At 39.9% G+C, this 19371-nt stretch overlaps 1 protein-coding gene across 1 annotated transcript in view; it reads left to right on the forward strand.

Annotated features, from left to right (window-relative positions):
- Positions 1-19371, forward strand: part of dock2-like (dedicator of cytokinesis protein 2) — a 90935-nt gene that overhangs the window by 20851 nt on the left and 50713 nt on the right. Inside the window, exons 22-25 of the mRNA XM_068324868.1 lie at positions 1504-1612; positions 2071-2141; positions 4293-4399; positions 17954-18096. Of these exons, the coding sequence (XP_068180969.1) occupies positions 1504-1612; positions 2071-2141; positions 4293-4399; positions 17954-18096 (430 nt within the window). The remainder of the gene's footprint in view (positions 1-1503; positions 1613-2070; positions 2142-4292; positions 4400-17953; positions 18097-19371) is intronic.

Consider the following 19371-nt stretch of genomic DNA (forward strand, 5'->3'; position numbering starts at 1 on the left):
CCAACCACCCAGGCAATGCCTTAAACTCTTTAAACTTCCTTTTATTTTAATAACATGGCGATTGTAGATGCATTACGGCCATATCCTTTGGCGAGATCAACCAAACAAATCCCTTTTTCATGCTTTCATCTCTTGCTTTGTATGGACAAAAAATTATTTTCTTCATCTTTTCTTTTCCTCTTTTCTCCATCACTTTCTTGGGGTCCATAGCAAATACTCAAAAAGTTAATACACCTGTATTTGCATAAAATTATAAGAACACGTCATGGGTCGAGGGCCAAATGACGAGGACACTGCATAGACACTCATCTAGCTACACACAGAGGTCCCTCTTAGCCAATGGGATGCCAGGATGCTAGGTAATAGCCAATGGCAGAGCAGCTATAAGAATGTTGCATGCAGGAACCTTTGGGAGCTGCGAATAGCAGCCCATGCTGTATTTTTACCTTTTGTAGCTCGAAATTTCTTTCGTAACTACAGACAATATTTTCCTGTTGAGGCGTTTTGTAAGTAGAACCTTTTGTAAGCAGAGACATTCGTAAGTAGAGGTACCACTGTACTGACTTATGAGTTCAAATGAAATATAAGAACCTACATTAAAATAAGGCCTTGTTCAGACTACTCGCCTATATCCAGATTGATGTCGCATATCTCGTGTGTAGTCTGAACAGTCCCAATCAGATTTTCGCGGGATGGATTGAAACCACATTCGGGAGGTAGTTTTGTGTCGGATAGGGACAGAGGCGTCTTCAGTCTGAACAACTCCCAACACTGAGATCAGATAAGGCGGACCATGACATCATATTCGTGACGTGAGAGCAAGGCACCAGAAGGAAGAGCGTCGCATTAAAATACAGAGCAGTAAAACACGGAAGAAGAAATTGACGATGCCTCGTGTGTTTCTGTTTTCTCCACCTTTACTAGACAGTGATATCGTCAATACGCTAAGGTCACAAAACTTCACGTTCGGCATCGTTGTTGTTGGTGCCGCCGTCGCAGTTATATAACCTCAAACTTTACGTGCACTGAACGATGACTGCCCCGACGTCGTTGCTGCGGTAACCTGTCAGATCGGCTGATAATGTGGCCCAGTCTGAACAGAGCCCCATCGCATTTGGACACATGTTAAAACAGTGTGAACAGTCATCCCTATAAATGAGATATGGAAGGATATCTGATTTGCCTGCACTCTGAATGGGGCCTAAGGGCACTTGATGTCCCATTCCCATAAAGACATGTCTCAGCAGAAATGCAACACTCATATTTCCATCTAAGAGGAAGCATCAGCGTATTGTACATGAAGATCCCTGAGGTCATGCATTTAGATTGATTCAGTATCACTTCATCCTTGTCTTGATCCGTTTCCACTTTGTCTATCCCTCTTCCTTACCAATAACATCAGGCGATGTTTCCTGATTTTTGCCTCATATCTTCACCTTTTCCACCCTTATGTTTTTGAAAACTGAATTTCAATTACAGTAACTTCCTCCTGCTCAATTCCAGGCTTTATGAAGGGAAGGAACAAGCTGAGTTTGAAGAGTCGCTGAGGAGGCTGTTCGAATCCATCAACAACCTGATGAGAACAGACTACACAACCACTCTACTGCTCAGGGTAATCACACACGTTCCACCATCGCCTGCTCTTCACCCCCCAGCACTCTACAATCTCTACAATCTGAAGTCGTCATCTTCACCCATTTTCCTCCTTATCTATTTCTGTTTCTCTCTGAATCTTTCTGTCTGAGTCTGTGTCATCTTTGACTCCTTCTCAGATTCTATCTTCTGACACGTGGCCTCTCAGTCTGATTCTGACAAAATCATTGCTCTGATTTTTAATGTCTTCCTCTCATTTCACCACCACCACCACCACCACCAGAAAGAACCACAAACATGTGGATTCAGAGAGAGCCAGGCAGACAGAAAACAATCATTTTAAAAATAAAACAAACTGTTGTCTCACTTGTCAGGAGAGATGGCGAAGATAATGGCAAAGTCACCTTCTTCCACAAGCTTTCAAGACTATAATTTGTGTGTGTGTGTGTGTGTGTGTGTGTGTGTGTGTGTCATCAGGTTGCTGCTCTGAGGTATCTGCCAACAGTGTTGCATGATGTTGAGAAAGTGTTTGATGCCAAACTCCTCAGGTATGTTTTCTTTTTAAAGATGCAGAGACACTTATCGCTGGTCTAGCTCAGGGAAACTGTGGCAGGATATAAACTGCTTCTTTCAGATGAAAATTTTCTCCAGGGGTTTATTCACTGATTCCCGTTCTTCAGTCACCCCACGTTTTATTCCGGTCAAACTTTCTCTTCTCTTTGGATATAAAAATCTGACCAATCTGACACACTCCGCCTCTCTGCCTCTTGAGTGAATTGACAATTTTAGAGAAACCATCAAGCAAAACCCAATGAATCCTTTGAGAAGTATTCTTAGCATCCTGAAGACCAAAACAATACAAAAATGACTTGATTAACCTCTCTTTGACTCAAAATCTAATGCACAACATTAATGTTTAGCCCAGGAGATGTTCTCAGTGTACAATCTTACACTTTTGGCAACAAAAGAGGAATTTCAATCACTTTATTTGTCCTGAAGTTGAGCTATAATCAAACACAGATCCATTGTGTTGGTCTGGGACTATTTCTTCTCAAGAGAAGAAAACATTGAAAATGTTCTTTTAACTTTCCATACAATACATACATTTTAAACATCATTGTCAATGTCATTCCTATCATGGCCTGAAATTGCTGTAACCCTTGCATGCTTTTTGGGATGCAGGTGAACTGCAACAATTAAAAGGAATACTTAATTTGAGAGAGTAGAAATTTAAAACACAGATAATTACATTTGTAAGATTTCTTTAATTTAAACAATATTGAAAAATATGAGCGTTGTGGTGAGAGGAAAAATGTAACTGTTTAAAAAGACTTGCTGATAAACAATGATGATGTTGCTAATTTATAGATAATTTATGAGTTACCAGGCTGGTTCTTGGATCAACAATTCTGGTATGTTGTGAATATAAGATGAAATAAAAACGTACTGCTAAGCACCATTAAACTTATTGAAACAAGGTGGTTTCTTTAAAATATGTGTAAGAAAAAAATGTGGTTACATTTGGTGAAATAAAGCTGAAGGAGATATGATTGATTTTGATCAATGTTATGATGAATGCTATACGTAAATTGCCATGATAACATGAAAACTACCAAAGAAAAAAATTGGGCAGTCTAAAGCCAGTAAAGTTACCTCACTTAGAATACAATGTGTGTGTTTTTGTATTATCCTCACCTGACACCTAAGTTCCAAGGGTGGCTCAGTGTCAGCACATCACAGAGGCGCTACCAAACACCAGGCAGATACACGCAAATACACACAAACACACACATGGTAGAGAGGTGATGAGGAGCAGTGCATGCTTTCACTTTCTCGTTCTTTCTCCTCCACACATTCATTCACATATTGTCTCTGTTTACACACACTCATATGCATTAGCATACAAAAATCATCTGCATCTAAAAGAAAGTTATATATTTGTATTCCTGATCAGAACTACCTTTGGCAGACTCTGCTAACAGTCACTGTGTGCATCACCAAAACTTTGGTTCCTCCTCTGTATTCATTTTAAACTCAACTGTTGTTTGATAAACAAAGTGGTCTGCATTTGCATTGCAAATTACCTTTTTGTACCCTTTCCATGTCCATGTGAGGATATGGTGACATTCAGGGTTTCAATCAAATTCTGCTCAGGTGATGAGTGTGTCTGATAAGTCTGTAACAAGCCTCTGCTCCATAACTTGTTCCCATGCCAGCATATTCAGATAATACATGATAAAAATCTTGATGAAAAAATGCTGCCACATCTTATGACATAGATAAATACTGCAGACAGGGGGTCTGCTGAGCTCTGAGCATTCAATCTTTCTAAGTGGCATCATGTCATGCTCGTACCCAGCCTGCTTGATTATTCTAAAATTATATTTAGGATGGGATGACTCAAACCTATGTCTTCGTTAAGGCATAATTAAGCTTTGACTTATTTGTTTTCATGTGACGTGCCCTTCTCTGCTCCTGTGCGAACTGCACAACTATTCTTTTTAGCTTGCATATTTTGACTCCATCCTTAATACTGATTCAACCACATGGTGGGAATAAAATGGAAATATTCAGTTTGAAGCAAATGCAACCATCTGTAAAAAAGTGACTGTTGAAAATTCATTGTGCTCATTTTTCTTTGTCATTTTATTATGACATTCATTATTATGTATTCTACTTGTTTTTTCTTCTTCCCCTAGTCAGTTACTTCATGACTTTTATTCCTCCATCCCCCCTGAGAATCTGCAGAAACAGAAAGTGACCTCCATGACTGAAATTGTCAGCAGTCGACTCTTCCAGAGACAAGGTTTGTACTATTTTCCTAGTCCTGAGAGACTAGCATACTTAGAAATCCATGGAAAACTAATCATAAATGAGCATGATGCCAAACAACTGCCCAACTATCCTGTACGAAATAGTACATAACATTAGCTGCTTCCTGCTTTAAGGTTGAGATCACATTAAAAGGTCTATTATACAGTGAGTAATTCCCACCCAGTAACAGCAGCGGGTTGACAGCTGTTCCCACTGTACTTTACAACCACTAAGGGAATGGCTTTGCTTTAAAGGTTTTATCTTGACGTAGCACGATGGATAAAAGTGTGGTGTTAATACTGTGAGGGTAATGTTCCATTCCTTGTAGGATGATCCATTAAGGTACTCTGAATAAAAGCATCAACTAAATAAAAAAAGTGTCTCTGCATGTAAATTTAATATACAGTAATTCACTTCAATATGTAAATCAAACATCAAACATGCACTCAAATCAGCCTAATATCAACGAATGAAATCTCATCAAACTTTAATCATGATAGTCACCCTATTAGTATTAATAGATTTTAAAAAGATATTGGATAACATATAAAATACATTGATATTTGAGTTTCTTTTCATTGGAGCAATTCTTAATTTAGATAAACTAAATGATGCTGATACTGTAATATGTAATTTCACGACTGCTATATTAACCCCAATGGACCACATTCAAATATTATCCAATTATGATCAGCAAGGATGGCAGCCATTAATCTACCCCCTCTCTGAATAGAAAATTAATAATAAATCACATTAATGAGATTAATTATTTTCATCCTAAATAGTGATTACTAAAGTGATTAGGATAAAATAACTTTGACCCAAACAGAGATTTGTTTTTTTTTACCCTTGTGGATTTAACATTTTATTTTTTAAACAGAAAATGAGCTTGCTGTTGAAACCTAAGCTGGTGTTGTTGGCGAATACAGAATAACAGAATTGTTATTCATATTAATGCTACCGGTGATATCTATCATCAACTGAAGGAGAATCCGTGATGATGCCTGATCTTTTTCTACAATGCTGCAGTCCTATTTCTTTTGGCACGTTGACATGGACACGAGGTTTTTTTTTTTTAACTTTAAATTGCTCTACACATCAAATGATTACATGATTTGCACTAATCAGCCCACCCCCTACCTGTTGTGGATCTGTCTAATATCGTTGAAGTGGGATGATAAGTAGTGGTTTCCACTATATAGAAAGGAATGATGATGGAAAGAGTGTGCTACTGTTGTGCTCTTGTATAATACAGAGTCAGAAAGGAGACCTATAATCTCCTCTGCAAGCGCAATCAATTGCAAGTAAACGATCAATGATTGTGTTGAGAAAGAGGTCTGAGTTAGAGAGAGATGGGATACATGCTGGGCTATGATAGACAGGAACAGTCACAACATAGACATACAGTGCGCCCTCGCACATTCGTGCATCAATGCTCACGACCTCATCTCATCGCAGATTTTTGGTAGGCAGTCACGTGATACAGTACACGCATTCTAATGGCTGACGGCAACAGGAAGTGAGCTACATTCCGTGAGTCTCGGACTTACGTGATACACGAAAGTGCTTCAAATAGTTGATAAGAGTGTGGGAAAAGATAATACAGATAGAAGGTGGTTTAATATCAGTATGTGGATGGTCCATAAACTTTTCTGTCTCACGTAAGTCCGAGACTCATGGAACCGAGTGCACTTCCTGTTGCCGTCAGCCAATAGAATTTGCGTATGGTATCACGTGACTGCCTACCAAAAATCTGCTGTGAGATGAAGTCGCAAGCGTTGATGCGCAAATTTGTGAGGGATTACTGTATTTGTTTTAGTATCTGGTGACACCATATCTTGGTATGAGAGTATTTGTATTTGTGCAGTGCATGCAGAATCGGCTGTGTAATGCCTTGACTGTTGTCTTTGCCCAGTGTAGCAGTGAGTTTCCTCATTAGTCAGATCCTGCCAGCCAAGTCAGTGGCCAGTCTAGAATACGGCTCTCTATTATTGATCGGAGTTCAGATGATTGATTCCCCTGGGGCTGAGACGACAGGCGTGGCCCCTTGGACCAGCTATCGACTCTCTCAGAGTCACACTCTGCCACCAGTAAAGAGAAGAGGAGAGAGAACAGGGTGATAAATGTAGCAGTGAAACGAGCAATGGGGTTGACAGGTAGAGAGCAGGATTAAGTGAAAAAAAAAATACATGGGGCGTGCAAAAATGAAATAAATCAGTGTTGGTAAACAAAGACCTCTGAAATATCAGTCAATACGTGAAAAACAAATATCTTTGTTAATTATTTTTGAAGTAAGACTTTGAGCAGTTTTGTAGTGCTTGAAGAGTTTTTGATTTTTTTTGTTTCATGATTTTGTGCTCCTTTGACTATTTTGTTATTGTGGAGCAAAACTCTTAACATGCAGATGGAGTTGCTGAAACACCAGGGAGGAGGGGAGGATTGCAGAGAAGAAGGTAGGAGGAAGGAAAAATAGGAGTTATTTCACAAGGGAAGGAGGCAGGAGGAGGACAGAAACAAATTAAGATCTGTGGATGACATGATGGTATGGTATGGTCTGGCCAGGGGAGAGAGAAAGAGAAAAAGGTTAGCTGAAAAAGAACAGACAAGGGATTTGAGATGAGCAGAGAAGAGAGAACAAAATAGCCTGAGCTGTGTTAAATAAATAGTGTCGAAGATTTAGCTTGTTTTACAAATAGACAGCCAGAAACCAATTAAAGTTTAGGACCTGCTCAGACACTGTATCAGCTAAAACCACTTGTTTTTGGTCAGCAACACCCTCCTGTTCCTCTCTAATCTCTGGCATGGTGCATCCAATATTATGTATTTATTTCTTCGTTTATTCATTGGCCCATTCATTCTTGATCTGGTGAGCCTGACACTCCGTCTAATTGAGATACATTTTAGCATTGGAATGCTAATCAGAGGGTTTGTATATTGTATGTTACTGTCATTCCACCAGGACAGTAAAATGTGCTGCATACCAAAACTACATCTATAATAACTAATTACACAGGTGTCACTGCACTGCAATATATATTTAATAGTCCAGGCCTGCCTGTCTGTCTGTCTGTCTGTCTGTCTGTCTGTCTGTCTGTCTGTCTGTCTGTCTGTCTGTCTGAGCACGCCTGCCAAGCTCCAGGGAAAAATGTCAAGCCACAGTCTCTATGGGAGAGTTTATATGATGGATGGGCATTCTCTCTCTCTCTGTCTCTGTGTGTGTGTGTGTGTGTGTGTGTGTGTGTGTGTGTGTGTGTGTGTGTGTGTGTGTGTGTGTGTGTGTGTGTGTGTGTGTGTGCGAATATGAGTGGCAGGAGATGATTTACTTTGTTATGAATGAATAATCTTAGAGATCACTGTTTCTGCTACTTTTCAAAATATTTTTTTCATTATTTATTTTGTTTATTTAGACACACAATGAGCACCTACAGTTTCTCTAGAGATGTATTTGCCCACACACAGACACACACACACACACACACACACACACACACACACACACACACACACACACACACACACACACACACACACACACACACACACACACACACACACACACACACACACACACACACACACACACACACACACACACACACATTTAACTGGAAGATATTTCCTGTTGTCCTTATTGCAAGAGGTCATTATGTACTTCAGTCTACTGCTCACTGTTTATTTCTGTCTCTTTAGCATTTAGCATCTCAGCCTAGTTAACTAAAGAGTGACCTATAATTTTATCTGTGACAGCCAAGCCAAAGTATAAGGCAGACATAAAACAATTCTGCAGTGCTAACACAGACCATCCATGATCACTGGCATGATCATAAAACTGTCTTTTGTCCTTGTTCTTACCGTCTGGCTCTATCCTGTATTTTCTCTCTTTTTTTCTTTTCTTTAAAATAATACCATCTTAGAAAAGCACTTGGAAAAAAGTGCTTGAAAGAGGGAAGACAGGAACCTCACATTGATATGTACTTCTTGAGAAGCCAATCAAGGCAGTCGAATGAAGTTTTGCGACTGGAATCTCACCGAAGTTCACCAAAGATCGCAGGACATCAGTCCTCCTGAAGAAGGACACTCAAGCACATTGGAGGAGGCAGAGGAATGTATGGAGCCCATCCAGCCAAAACCAGCAATGGAGAAAAAGATCAGTGGAAACAAACCCCGGGTGAAATGGCCTGGAGCCTCGGAGAAGAAACAATGGGAGACAATAAACAGGGACTTGACGAGCGTCCTGCAAAGCATGAGTGGCACAGTCGAAAGAAGGCTTGACAAGATGGGAGACGTCATCTACTCATACGGAGCAGAGCGGTATGGAGTGAGGAACAAGCAGAGAAGGGCACCAGCATTAGAGAGCAAATCCAGACGACAACAGGAGATTGACCGACTGATCCGGGAGAGAAAGCAGCTTAAGAAGCAGTGGAGGAAGGCTTCTGACATTGAGAAACAGGTCATCAACATTATATAGGAAAACATCAAAAGCCGGCTAACCACTTTGAGACGAGCAGAGAACCAGCGAAAGTCCCGGAAAAAGAAAGAACGAGCAAGATCCCGTTTCTTTAAGGACCCCTTCAAGTTCGTGAAAACACTCTTCACCAAAGAGAAGGGAGGAAACCTGAAAACATCAAGCCAAGAGCTGAAAACATTTCTGGAAAGAATGTGTGCAGATGTCAGGAAGCACGAGCAGATAGCTATTCCATCTGACATTCCATCAATCGAGGAACCCGAACATCAAATGGACACTATTCCTCCTAAGTGGAGGGAGGTGGAACACGCAGTGAAGCGGGCGAGAGCTTCATCAGCCCCAGGGCCAAATGGAGTTCCGTACCGACTTTACAAGAATGCTCCAGATGTTCTTAGTTTTCTGTGGAAACTAATGAGAGTGGCCTGGGAAAAGGGAATTGTGCCCAAAGCATGGCGCTGATCAGGAGGAGTCCTGATTCCAAAAAAGAAAAAAGTTTGTTGGTATGTGGTCAGGTGCAAACCTGGCTCAGGGAGTAGGACACCCCTGCCATGCAGAGTCCCCAGGCACTTTGGATCTACTTACGTCATGTCCTGTGTTTTTGAAATCATGAGTGATGAGGGTTGTCTGCCTTGATTCTCTGACCTATTCCAGGGAGGATTATTCTGCCTGTTGATTTGGGTCAGTCACTAATCTTGCCTATGAATTCAGCAACGCAGGAGGCAGCGTCCGTCTTATAGGGTAACAGCAATCGTCCGTGGCAGTGGGTTGCTATCAGCTCCAGAACTTGACCATTCAGCTCCAGACTGGGAGACTAGACCGTCTTCTTAAGCAACGGTAAAGGAAACGCTAGAGCCAATATCAGTCAAATCAATAGTGAAACAATCATTAGGCAAGATTAAATAACATTTAAAAATAATTCAAACACACACACACACACGCGTCATGCAATTTCCCATCTCCAGGTCATTGCGCTAACCATGTATTGACAATTAGCGCTTTCTATTCTATTCTAACTCAGCAATCCGTGATGAATGAAAACGTTGGTTCTTCATGAATAATTTTGGTTTAAAATACAATTAAGCTGCTTTACTTTTATAGACAGAATCAATTTTCCAGATTAATTATGTGCTTTAAGGTGGTAATGTTGAGATTCCTAGTGAGATCATTTCTCACTTATGAACAAATTGGTATAATTTCACATGTCCCTCACCCCAGTTCTGTTGTACCACACACCACCTCACCATATGCTCTTGGGATTAAGGATCTTGGCAAAGACACACTGTATACACACAAAGCCACACAATGTGCCCTTATACAGATGACCACACACGCTATCCTGCATGTGGGTGTGTTATTTTCCCGCTATATGGGTTAATCTGGTTTTGAGACAAAATTAAATTGACAAGGCGCATTATGACTTAATTTAGGCAAATTATAACACCATCAGGCAATTGCTGTAACAGATTGAGAGCATCAATGCTGATAAAGGGGAAGTGAATGAGAGATCAGGGAGCGCGAAGAGCAGAAGGGCGAGTCTGTTATTTTGTTTGCATACTCATTTCCAAAAGCTGGCCGGAGTTCCTGACTCCATCCACCAACCCTCTGTATTTTCTCAGCCAGAGTGGCATTTCCCCCTATTTCTATGCCACTCATCATCTACTCCATGTTTAACACTATAAAGAAAAAAACCCATCATTTTATTTATGATGGGTGACCCATCATAAAGAAAATCAAAAAAGGATCACATTATGGAGTACTATGGTTGGCATCCATACCTTTATTCTCCCTCCTGTGAATACTTACCTGTCAGTGCTTGATGAATATGAAGAGTGATGCACTGTACAATTACCATACTGGAATTTAATCAGTGTTGAGTGATTTCAGTTATCCCAACGTTCTCTATCAATCAGCATTACTGACAGGTCACTTTGAGCTAAAACTATAATGATGGCTTTGTGTTAATTACGGTACGGTTGACTCCTAAAAGTTTTGGATTGTAACAGTTTTACCTACTAAACAAATAATCAATTAATTTCTCTGAACTTTATGGTCTAAACTGAAGCTAAGTTAGCATCTTCTGAGCACAGCCTGTGTTCATAATAGTGGGAAGATGGTAAGAAAAAAAGTGTGATTGTTATACTGAGAGTTTGCACAATCCATTTTGGGTACCGCATTTATTGTTATACATTTCTCTTGGTTTTTTTCACAGCACCTGGTTCAGCTGTAATTTCAAAGCTGTCAGCTTTACTGCTGCTCAGTTAGTGTGAATGCTTGTGTAACAGGTCGCGTTGTGGTCCAATAAACTCCTGTGTGCCCATATGCTGTATTCTCAGTTACAGACATATTTCAGAGCAGGCATGCAATTAGTAAAACACAAAAAATGTCATCAATCTGCTGTCGTCCCGCTGGCTGTTTCAGTGCACTTCTCTGCTCTTTATGAACTATATCTGTGAGGTGCACTTCTTTGCCTCTGACATTTGGTTATATCATATTAAGGTTGATGCCGTGTCCTACAGTCGTTTCTCATAAACATCTAGTGTGTGTGTGTGTGTGTGTGTGTGTGTGTGTGTGTGTGTGTGTGTGTGTGTGTGTGTGTGTGTGTGTGTGTGTGTGTGTGTGTGTGTGTGTGTGTGTGTGTGTGTGTGTGTTTGTGTGGAGGGGCTGTTAATAAATGTTTTGAATGTTTGACAGCAGAGGAGCCATCTGTCACAAATTAGTTTTCACTGTTGTACAGCCTGACCCAAACTATCTGTGCCTACAATGAAGCTGAGGGTTGATAGTTCACGTCAGTAAATGAGACAGAGAGAGAAGTTGTGGCCTTCATTCTTTTGGAGTCTGCAGAGACTGCAGTTTGAGTTTGATTGGTTGGTGATGAAACTGTTGAAGAAAAGAGCAATGGATGAGACTAATGGAGCAAAGCGAGCGACGTTTAATCATTTTGGTACATGGCTGTGTCTCAAAGCATCCTTTTGTTTTTATATTCTGATCCATGCTCCTTTCTGAGGGTTGATCTTGATGAAAGCTGAATGCAGATAAGGACAGTAGAGGGTCGTATGGTGTCAGTGCTTCAACACGCCTTCCCTTATTTTCAATGTCCTGCTAGTTTTAGAGCTTGATGATCTCAGTTCAGATGAATGATAGCGGAAGAAGTGGGTTGCATTTAGGATATTATGATTAGTGATATTCAGCAAACACTTTAGTGAATTATACATAATTAAACAACTATGTGATTAAAGATTATAAATTGATTTTGTATCACAGATTTTCTCATTTTGTTATTTAATTTGAGCAAATAGTAAGAATTTCGAAAGACAAATGAGACACAGACTAAACCAAAGCTGGTAGCTTCACGATGCATTACGCTGCTCTTAGAGGACACATCAGTCACCGGACAACAAAATCGCTGTTGCACCTCATGCTTCCAACACACCTAATTGGTCTATTAAATGGTCCTATCGAATACAGAGCAGAGGATTAGGGGTGTTAATCAGGGGGTGACTCACACAGTGATTGGAGGAAAGAAAGAAAATGAGGCAAAAATTTAGGGATTATGTAAAAACTTAAGACATTATCTTCTGTCTTTTTATTCTTGCATGTCCAATGTTGTCTTAACAAAGGATTAATATTCATTCTTGCATGGTTTAATACACCTAAGATGATCATGATTTTTTTGCTATCAGCTGGTCTATGTTGGTGTATGTATTCGTGGTAGAAAAGATGAAGATGAGCAACTTTATTGAAGAGTCACATCTCTTCTGATATCGTGTTTTCTTAGGTTTGATGAAAACATTTAGTCTTTGTCTTATTTACATCCCAGCAATCCCTCAGATTCATGATGAGGCACGAAAACCAATGTAACTCATCATCATTCTATCCTGATAACTTACTGGCCCTACAGTTTTAGGAGAGCACTCACTCACACTGGCAGGACATTTTTGTGTATTTCTGTGAAAAATATTACACTCATAAACCTTTTTGTGACAGCCCCATACTATCACAAATTGCATGTGTGTAATATATTTTGCCATGACATTGAACTGAACAGCAATTAAAGAGAGAGCGAAGTGTGGACATGCTCATCCTAAATATGTCCAGAGGAAATGTACTGCATTTTACTTTTAATGGGGCATTAAGATGAAGAAGTGAGCGAAGAGGGAGGAAGACAAATATGGGATGAAGGGAGAACGGAGGAGAGGGGACACCTACGGTGACACAGAATGATGAAACCCTGCTGAGAGAGACATTAAGTCATCACCAAGTGGGAGGACTGTTAGCATGGTTCTACCCTCCTTCAGCTTTGAGGATTTACTTGTCATTGCACCACCAAACCTCCGCATTATCATCTTTTCCATCATTTCTTCTTCCAGAGAGCAAGGCGGTGCGACTGAAGGAAGGAGAGAGAGTGAGAGAAAGAGAGAGATGAAAACGGCAGACACCTCTGATTTACATGCCTCTTAGCAAATGAGATCACGTCTCATCATGCGGTGTGGTTTATTGTGTTTGGTTTTCAACTGAAAAAATGGAGCAGAGAAAGGATGAGCTCACTGCTGAGCCATCAAAGCTGCTCTCTGTGTGGTGTACTGCCAGCGGCGTTTGCTGTCTGCTCTGGGCAACTTGGCAAACCAAACACATAACTGCACTCTCACAGAAGCACAAAGAGATTCCATATCTTCAGTTACATAGCAGTGAAGCAATATGTCAAGTGGAAAGAGGACAATTCAGACTCCGGCATTGAGACACGGATTTGTATTAAAAATTAAAGGGACATTACAGCTTGAACAAATATGATTTTTCCACATGAAACTGATGTGTGCTTTGAATATGTTGTTGGTGTTTGTGTATTTCTCCTCTTCAAACAAGCATGTGCTTCGCCACGTGATGAAAGCTAGATGATGAAGAAAGTTAAAATTCCTACCAAGACCTTGACTTTCACTTTCCAGTCAGTGCCCAGTGGCAGAGCTCTGTTCCACAGCGTGGCCAAATTGATTTACAGCATTTTTGCGCTGTGGGTAAATCACGTAACATGCGCTCACTGTAAATCACGCAGGCAAGTGGGACATGGAAGCACTACTCTTCAGGGGAAAGTGGTACTGCTGATATTTCCAGCAATGCTGATGTCACTCATATTTGTTTGTGTGTGTTTGTTGGACAAAATGCACATCTTCCATGAAAGGACCATGCAAATTTTCTACCTGTTTTTTGTCCGTAATATCAAAAATCATTTTCAATAAATTCTAATGTCTTCCATCATTTTCTGTGGTGTGTCTTTTTCAACTCTTGATCTCTGCTGCCAGAACATCCGCCTTTCTTTATTTGAGCCACGCAGGCAGCGCCTCTTTTTAGACCCGTTACAAAGCAGCTGCTAGCGAGCTCCGCCAAAGAAACCACTGCAAAAATGGTCTAAGATGATAGGATTAAGGCCGAGGTTGTGCTAGGATGCTGGCAGTACTTGCAAAGGATTTACAGTACATGCAAAAAGTTCTGTCACAGAACCTTTAATAGTATAGCGGACCAAGAGCGCACATCCCAAATAGAAGTGTTCTGTACTAACTGAGTAGTGTGCAGTGTGGATCAATTAATTCATAACAAATTTCAGATAGGTGATTGAGAAAGAAAATGTACCAGAGAGAAAGAGCGTCATCAGAGCGAGGCAGTGGCTGGAGGTTGTATGAAGAAGCCAGCTTTAACCTTTTTGCATTTGTATTTCTAGACCGCACACATTATGCAGTCGTTCCAAGGGAATTCACTTTTGTCAAATGCCTTTCAAAGAAACTACGAAAGCTCCTTTAGGAGTAAATTTGTACAGACACCAAAACAGCTGAGTCAAGATGATGTCACTCTAAAAGTTTATTTTGGCTCAGTCCTGAAATAAATAAGATTACCGTCAGTGGCTCCTGGTATGTTCTGTTAAAGAGCTGTTCCTCTGGTGGTACAAAAATAACATTTTCATAATGACATCGAAGCATTCTAGAGGTGTTTGAGATCGCAATCATTTTAATCGCTCACTTTAAGGATTACATGGCAGGTACAGTAGTCACACACCAGTGTAGTTCATGTTCTAACAACACTGAAAGCCCGACGGACTGTGGCTCAGTTCAAAGACGTTTCTACCATTCAGGATGAAGGAGGTATTCACATTCCGTTCTGCATCAGTAACGAATGACTATCAGGAGTATAGCCACATCACCCCGTAATTCGTTTTTCATGTCGATGTTGAAGAGTGTCCGAGACCTTTTGAAGGGAGGCCGAACTGAAAACCAAAAGGCAATAGACTCCCTCACAAATCTAAGAGTAAGATGCTGGAGATGAATAAGGAATTAGAGTGTTCATGGTCTTCATTAAGTTGTCAGAATTTTAAGACGAGAAAACCAATGATTGAATTGAAAGGTGTTTTACTCTGTAAGTAAAATCTCCCAGAAGCACACAGGTTATACAAACATTTTAAGAAAAGATGGGACTGGTTGTTTTTCTATTACTGTTCAAGTCAGTGTGTCAGCGGTAGCCAAAGAGAGGCTGATTAGAGTCAAGACAGGTGTCTCATTGTAGAAAATAAAAGTGGCAATACTTCAATACATAAAGTTAGTTTTGTCACTGACTCTTGCTGAAAACTTTTCTTTTTTTGGAAATGAAACAAAATGAAAAAGGAAAAAACAAGTTTTCCTTTCCTGCTTGATATGGTTTTTGTCCAACAAGGCTGTTTCTCTATTATATGTCTTTCAGTGACGTTATGCTGCTCTGTGCTGCACATGCCCATAAAGTGACCCCTGCAGTAGGACATTACAGGAATCATGCCCTGTAGTACCATCATGTCCAGACACCAGACTGTGTATTGCAAAAATTTCATCAAAAAACATTTCCTGCATTTGTTTGTTTCGTACATACTCGCTGCTTTGTGAAATTGCTGGATGTTTTTTTTTCTTGAATTTTCTTGTTTTTATGCTGCACGTGTTTCTAAGCTGCAGACCATTTGCTCTCTAAGGTGACATCTTGCACCTTAGAGAGCAAATGGTCTGCAGGATAGGAGTATGTCTATGTAAGGTCAGACATACTCCTTCAAACCTGCCATGCTGGTTATTCTTTCATCAAGCCTGACATTATAAATGAAGAAAAGGTAAAAAAGGAGATGGAATATTTCAGGAATATTTCCCCATCTGAATTCTGTTTCACTTTCCATTCTGTGAATATATGGCTTTCCAGTGTCTAAAATCAATGGAAATCAACAATCAGGTGGCTTTGAGGTCATTCCATTGAGGAATTAAATTCTCCACAGTTTTAATGGTGCATCCAGTGAAACGGAAGGTGGATGGATTAATTTTCAAGTTCACGCACATCAATGCTGCTCTGAAGCACACATTGTTGTCTTTGTGAAAGGACAGAGGATGATGAGTTTGTACCCTGATGGATTAAACAGATTTAGCAGAGTTTCTACTCAAAAACAAAGCTGGCAGAAATAAAAACACCCTCCTTTCTCCTTTTAAGGACACAGACCAATGTAACTCTCTTTTATTGCATTTCTGTGTGACAAAAAGTCATCTTTATTTGAAGTTGTACATTATTGATTATGTTCAATAGACATATTTCTTTTGTATGTCATCAAATCTCATTCAGTGAGATATCCAGATCTCCCTCTCTTTCCTCTGGATTCCCTCCACCTGTCCAGCATCTCATACTCAGTCTCGTCTCTCCGTCCCTGAGTCACTAGATCCATTCAGTGACTCCTGTTTCCTCCTTGCATGTTTGTGTTACAGAGTTAAGTGTTGTGAGGAGGCTTCACTATGCAGCCATAACAGGCCTGATGCAGTTAATAAAGAAATGATAAGCATTACCTTATGAGTACCTTCAGTGATGGATGGGATAACCGAATTGTGTGTGTGTGTGTGTGTGTGTGTGTGTGTGTGTGTGTGTGTGTGTGTGTGTGTGTGTGTGTGTGTGTGTGTGTGTGTGTGTGTGTGTCTGTGTGTCTGTGTGTCTGTGTGTCTGTGTGTGGTGGAGTGATAGAAAGGACCAGTTTTAGTGTTTTAGTGCATTATATATTTCTATTGAATTTTTTTCTCATTCAAAATTATACCTGGATTACAGTGTTTGTGTCTGACCTTGAGTTAAATATTTGACTAAGTGCATTTTCATTACCACAGCCTGAACTGCCTGATGTCAGCTTGACAACGGTAGAGAATTTTAATTGGATGGTCTCCTCTAAAATCAATAACTTTAATTATCATTGCAGTGTACCTAGTCAAATTGCCTCATTATTAACTCATTAATGGTAACATTAGTGTCAATGTAACAAGATGCAATTTTAGAAGTCTGTTTTATGTCAAAAATTATATTGTTCAGGAGGACATCTTAAAGAAAAAGTTTTACTAAACATTTTAGTTAAGCCTTGGATGTTTTCCTGCTTGTTTTAAAATGCATGAGTTCAATAAAATTTTCTTTAATTCCGAGAGTGACTTTGATCCATTTAACATCCATGATCCATGAATTAAAAGAAACTGAAATGAGTAAAAGTATTTGAGTAAAATGAGTAAAAAATGAACATTATGTATTTCAACAAAAATTATATTACTTTGATCGTCTAATGTGGATGAAGTCACTGCTGATGCACCACATGTGTCACCAAATTAACTCATTAATTTATCCAAGACTAGGATCATTCAGAGCGATGGACAAGAGAAAACATCCCCGGTGATCAATGTGTTTGTTGACGTTGTGGCTGACAGCGATGCAGACACACACTTAAGTGTAAACAAACACTTGATGGATATAACCGCATCGTGCTGTCAAGGGTTAGGGATGAATCTGCTCTTCCAGGTGCAGAGACATCATCACTCTTGGCTTCACAGGTACTGCACCAATTAATGCCCTGGTGTGGGTTCTGAAGAGTCTTCAAACTGAACCTTGATGTTTCATGTGACTGTGTCTAACCTTCCTAGACTCCTTATTAAAATAAAACACTACCTGTCACTATTGCAAGCGCATACATGCACTTCTTCTTACTGATAACAGTTAATTTTTGTTTTTAGTTTTGAATATTAATCTAAACTGCATATGCCATATATAATATGTGGTTTTGCCTCTTCTCAGAGTGCCGTGATGTGTTGTTACCCATGATGCTGCGGGAGCTTAGCAGGGCACTGGCAACCATGGCTGATGGTCCGCACGATGAGAGAAGAAATAGTCTGGAGTTGCTGAACAACATCCTGGAGGTCCTCAGCTGGGACAAAGTGGTGAGACACATCTTTTTTATCATTAATTAAAAATAACTTGGATAACTAGACAGTACAGTTGTGGAGACATATAAAACTGAACAGTAATTGCTGAAACCACATTTGAATATGCTGATAGCAGACTTGTTAGATTCATTTTTAGATGTTTATGCTTGCGCTCAGGGACACTTCAGTACAGTACTTGCTTTAGCATATAGTATGAAAAGCTGTCAGTCACAGCTTCTAATGAGCCAAGATGCCAGGAACCGGCGTCCCTTTGCACTTCTTTTCTATTTCTTTAATTTCATTACGTTTAACAGCTTGACGTTTTCTATCCAGCACATGTAAATATCAATTCCACTGATTTGTAACTTTCCTTAGTGACTGCATACTAAAATATCAGTGGGAAATGTAGACTTTACGCTGTCTCTTAAAAATCTATCACCATAGTGCCAGGGAATAAGCAGCAGCAATATCAGTTTGCACTTGACCTACAAGTCATATCAAAAGATAAACAGTTGTAAATAAAATTCACACTAGATGGTCTAAGCTGAGACCAACTAATCAGCAGAAAGTCATCACTGACTGAACTGTTCCTCCAAAGCTGTCTTCTCCTTTTTCTGTCTTTGTCTTTTTACCACCGTTGGATGACGAAGGACACCTTTACCAATTACAGTCTAATTGATTTTGTTTAATCTGTGTTGCTGGATGTGAGTCTGTTGAAACAAAACTCTTTTCATTCCTGAACTAAATAACTTAAATGCGCAGAAACACAGAGAACAAATACATCAGCACTATTCGGTTGAGGGCTTTTTAATTGCTGCTAAGTGTCTGGCAGCCTGCAGAGTCTTTGAAGTGAAGGTATGGCTTTCAGCTCTATTTGTCTGGATAACACTAATGAGGAATGATCCAAAGGACGAGAAGCACAGAGAGAAAGGAAGAATGAAATGAATAGAGAGGAAGGAATTTGATGTCATTTAAATAAATGCAAGTTGAGGTACCGAAGTGATAGCGGGTGGTTGAATTGTCAAATAGGCGCTGTTATGTAGAAGATACTAAACCAACAACGTAGACTCCGGCAATTTGTTTGCTTTTTTGTTCTTTTTCTTTAAAATCCAACTACCACTAGCATTGTGCAATAAAGGTGTGAGAATGCACTACAGCACATGTGTCAAACTCAAGGCCTGGGGGCCAAATGAGGCTCACCAGATCATGTTATGTGGCCCGCGAAAGCATAAAAGCTCAGTGTCTAATAACAAATAGGTCAAAAGTGTGCTTTGAGCAAAACTACATTTC

This window comes from Antennarius striatus, chromosome 10 (genome assembly GCF_040054535.1).
Source record: "Antennarius striatus isolate MH-2024 chromosome 10, ASM4005453v1, whole genome shotgun sequence".
NCBI lineage: Eukaryota > Metazoa > Chordata > Actinopteri > Lophiiformes > Antennariidae > Antennarius > Antennarius striatus.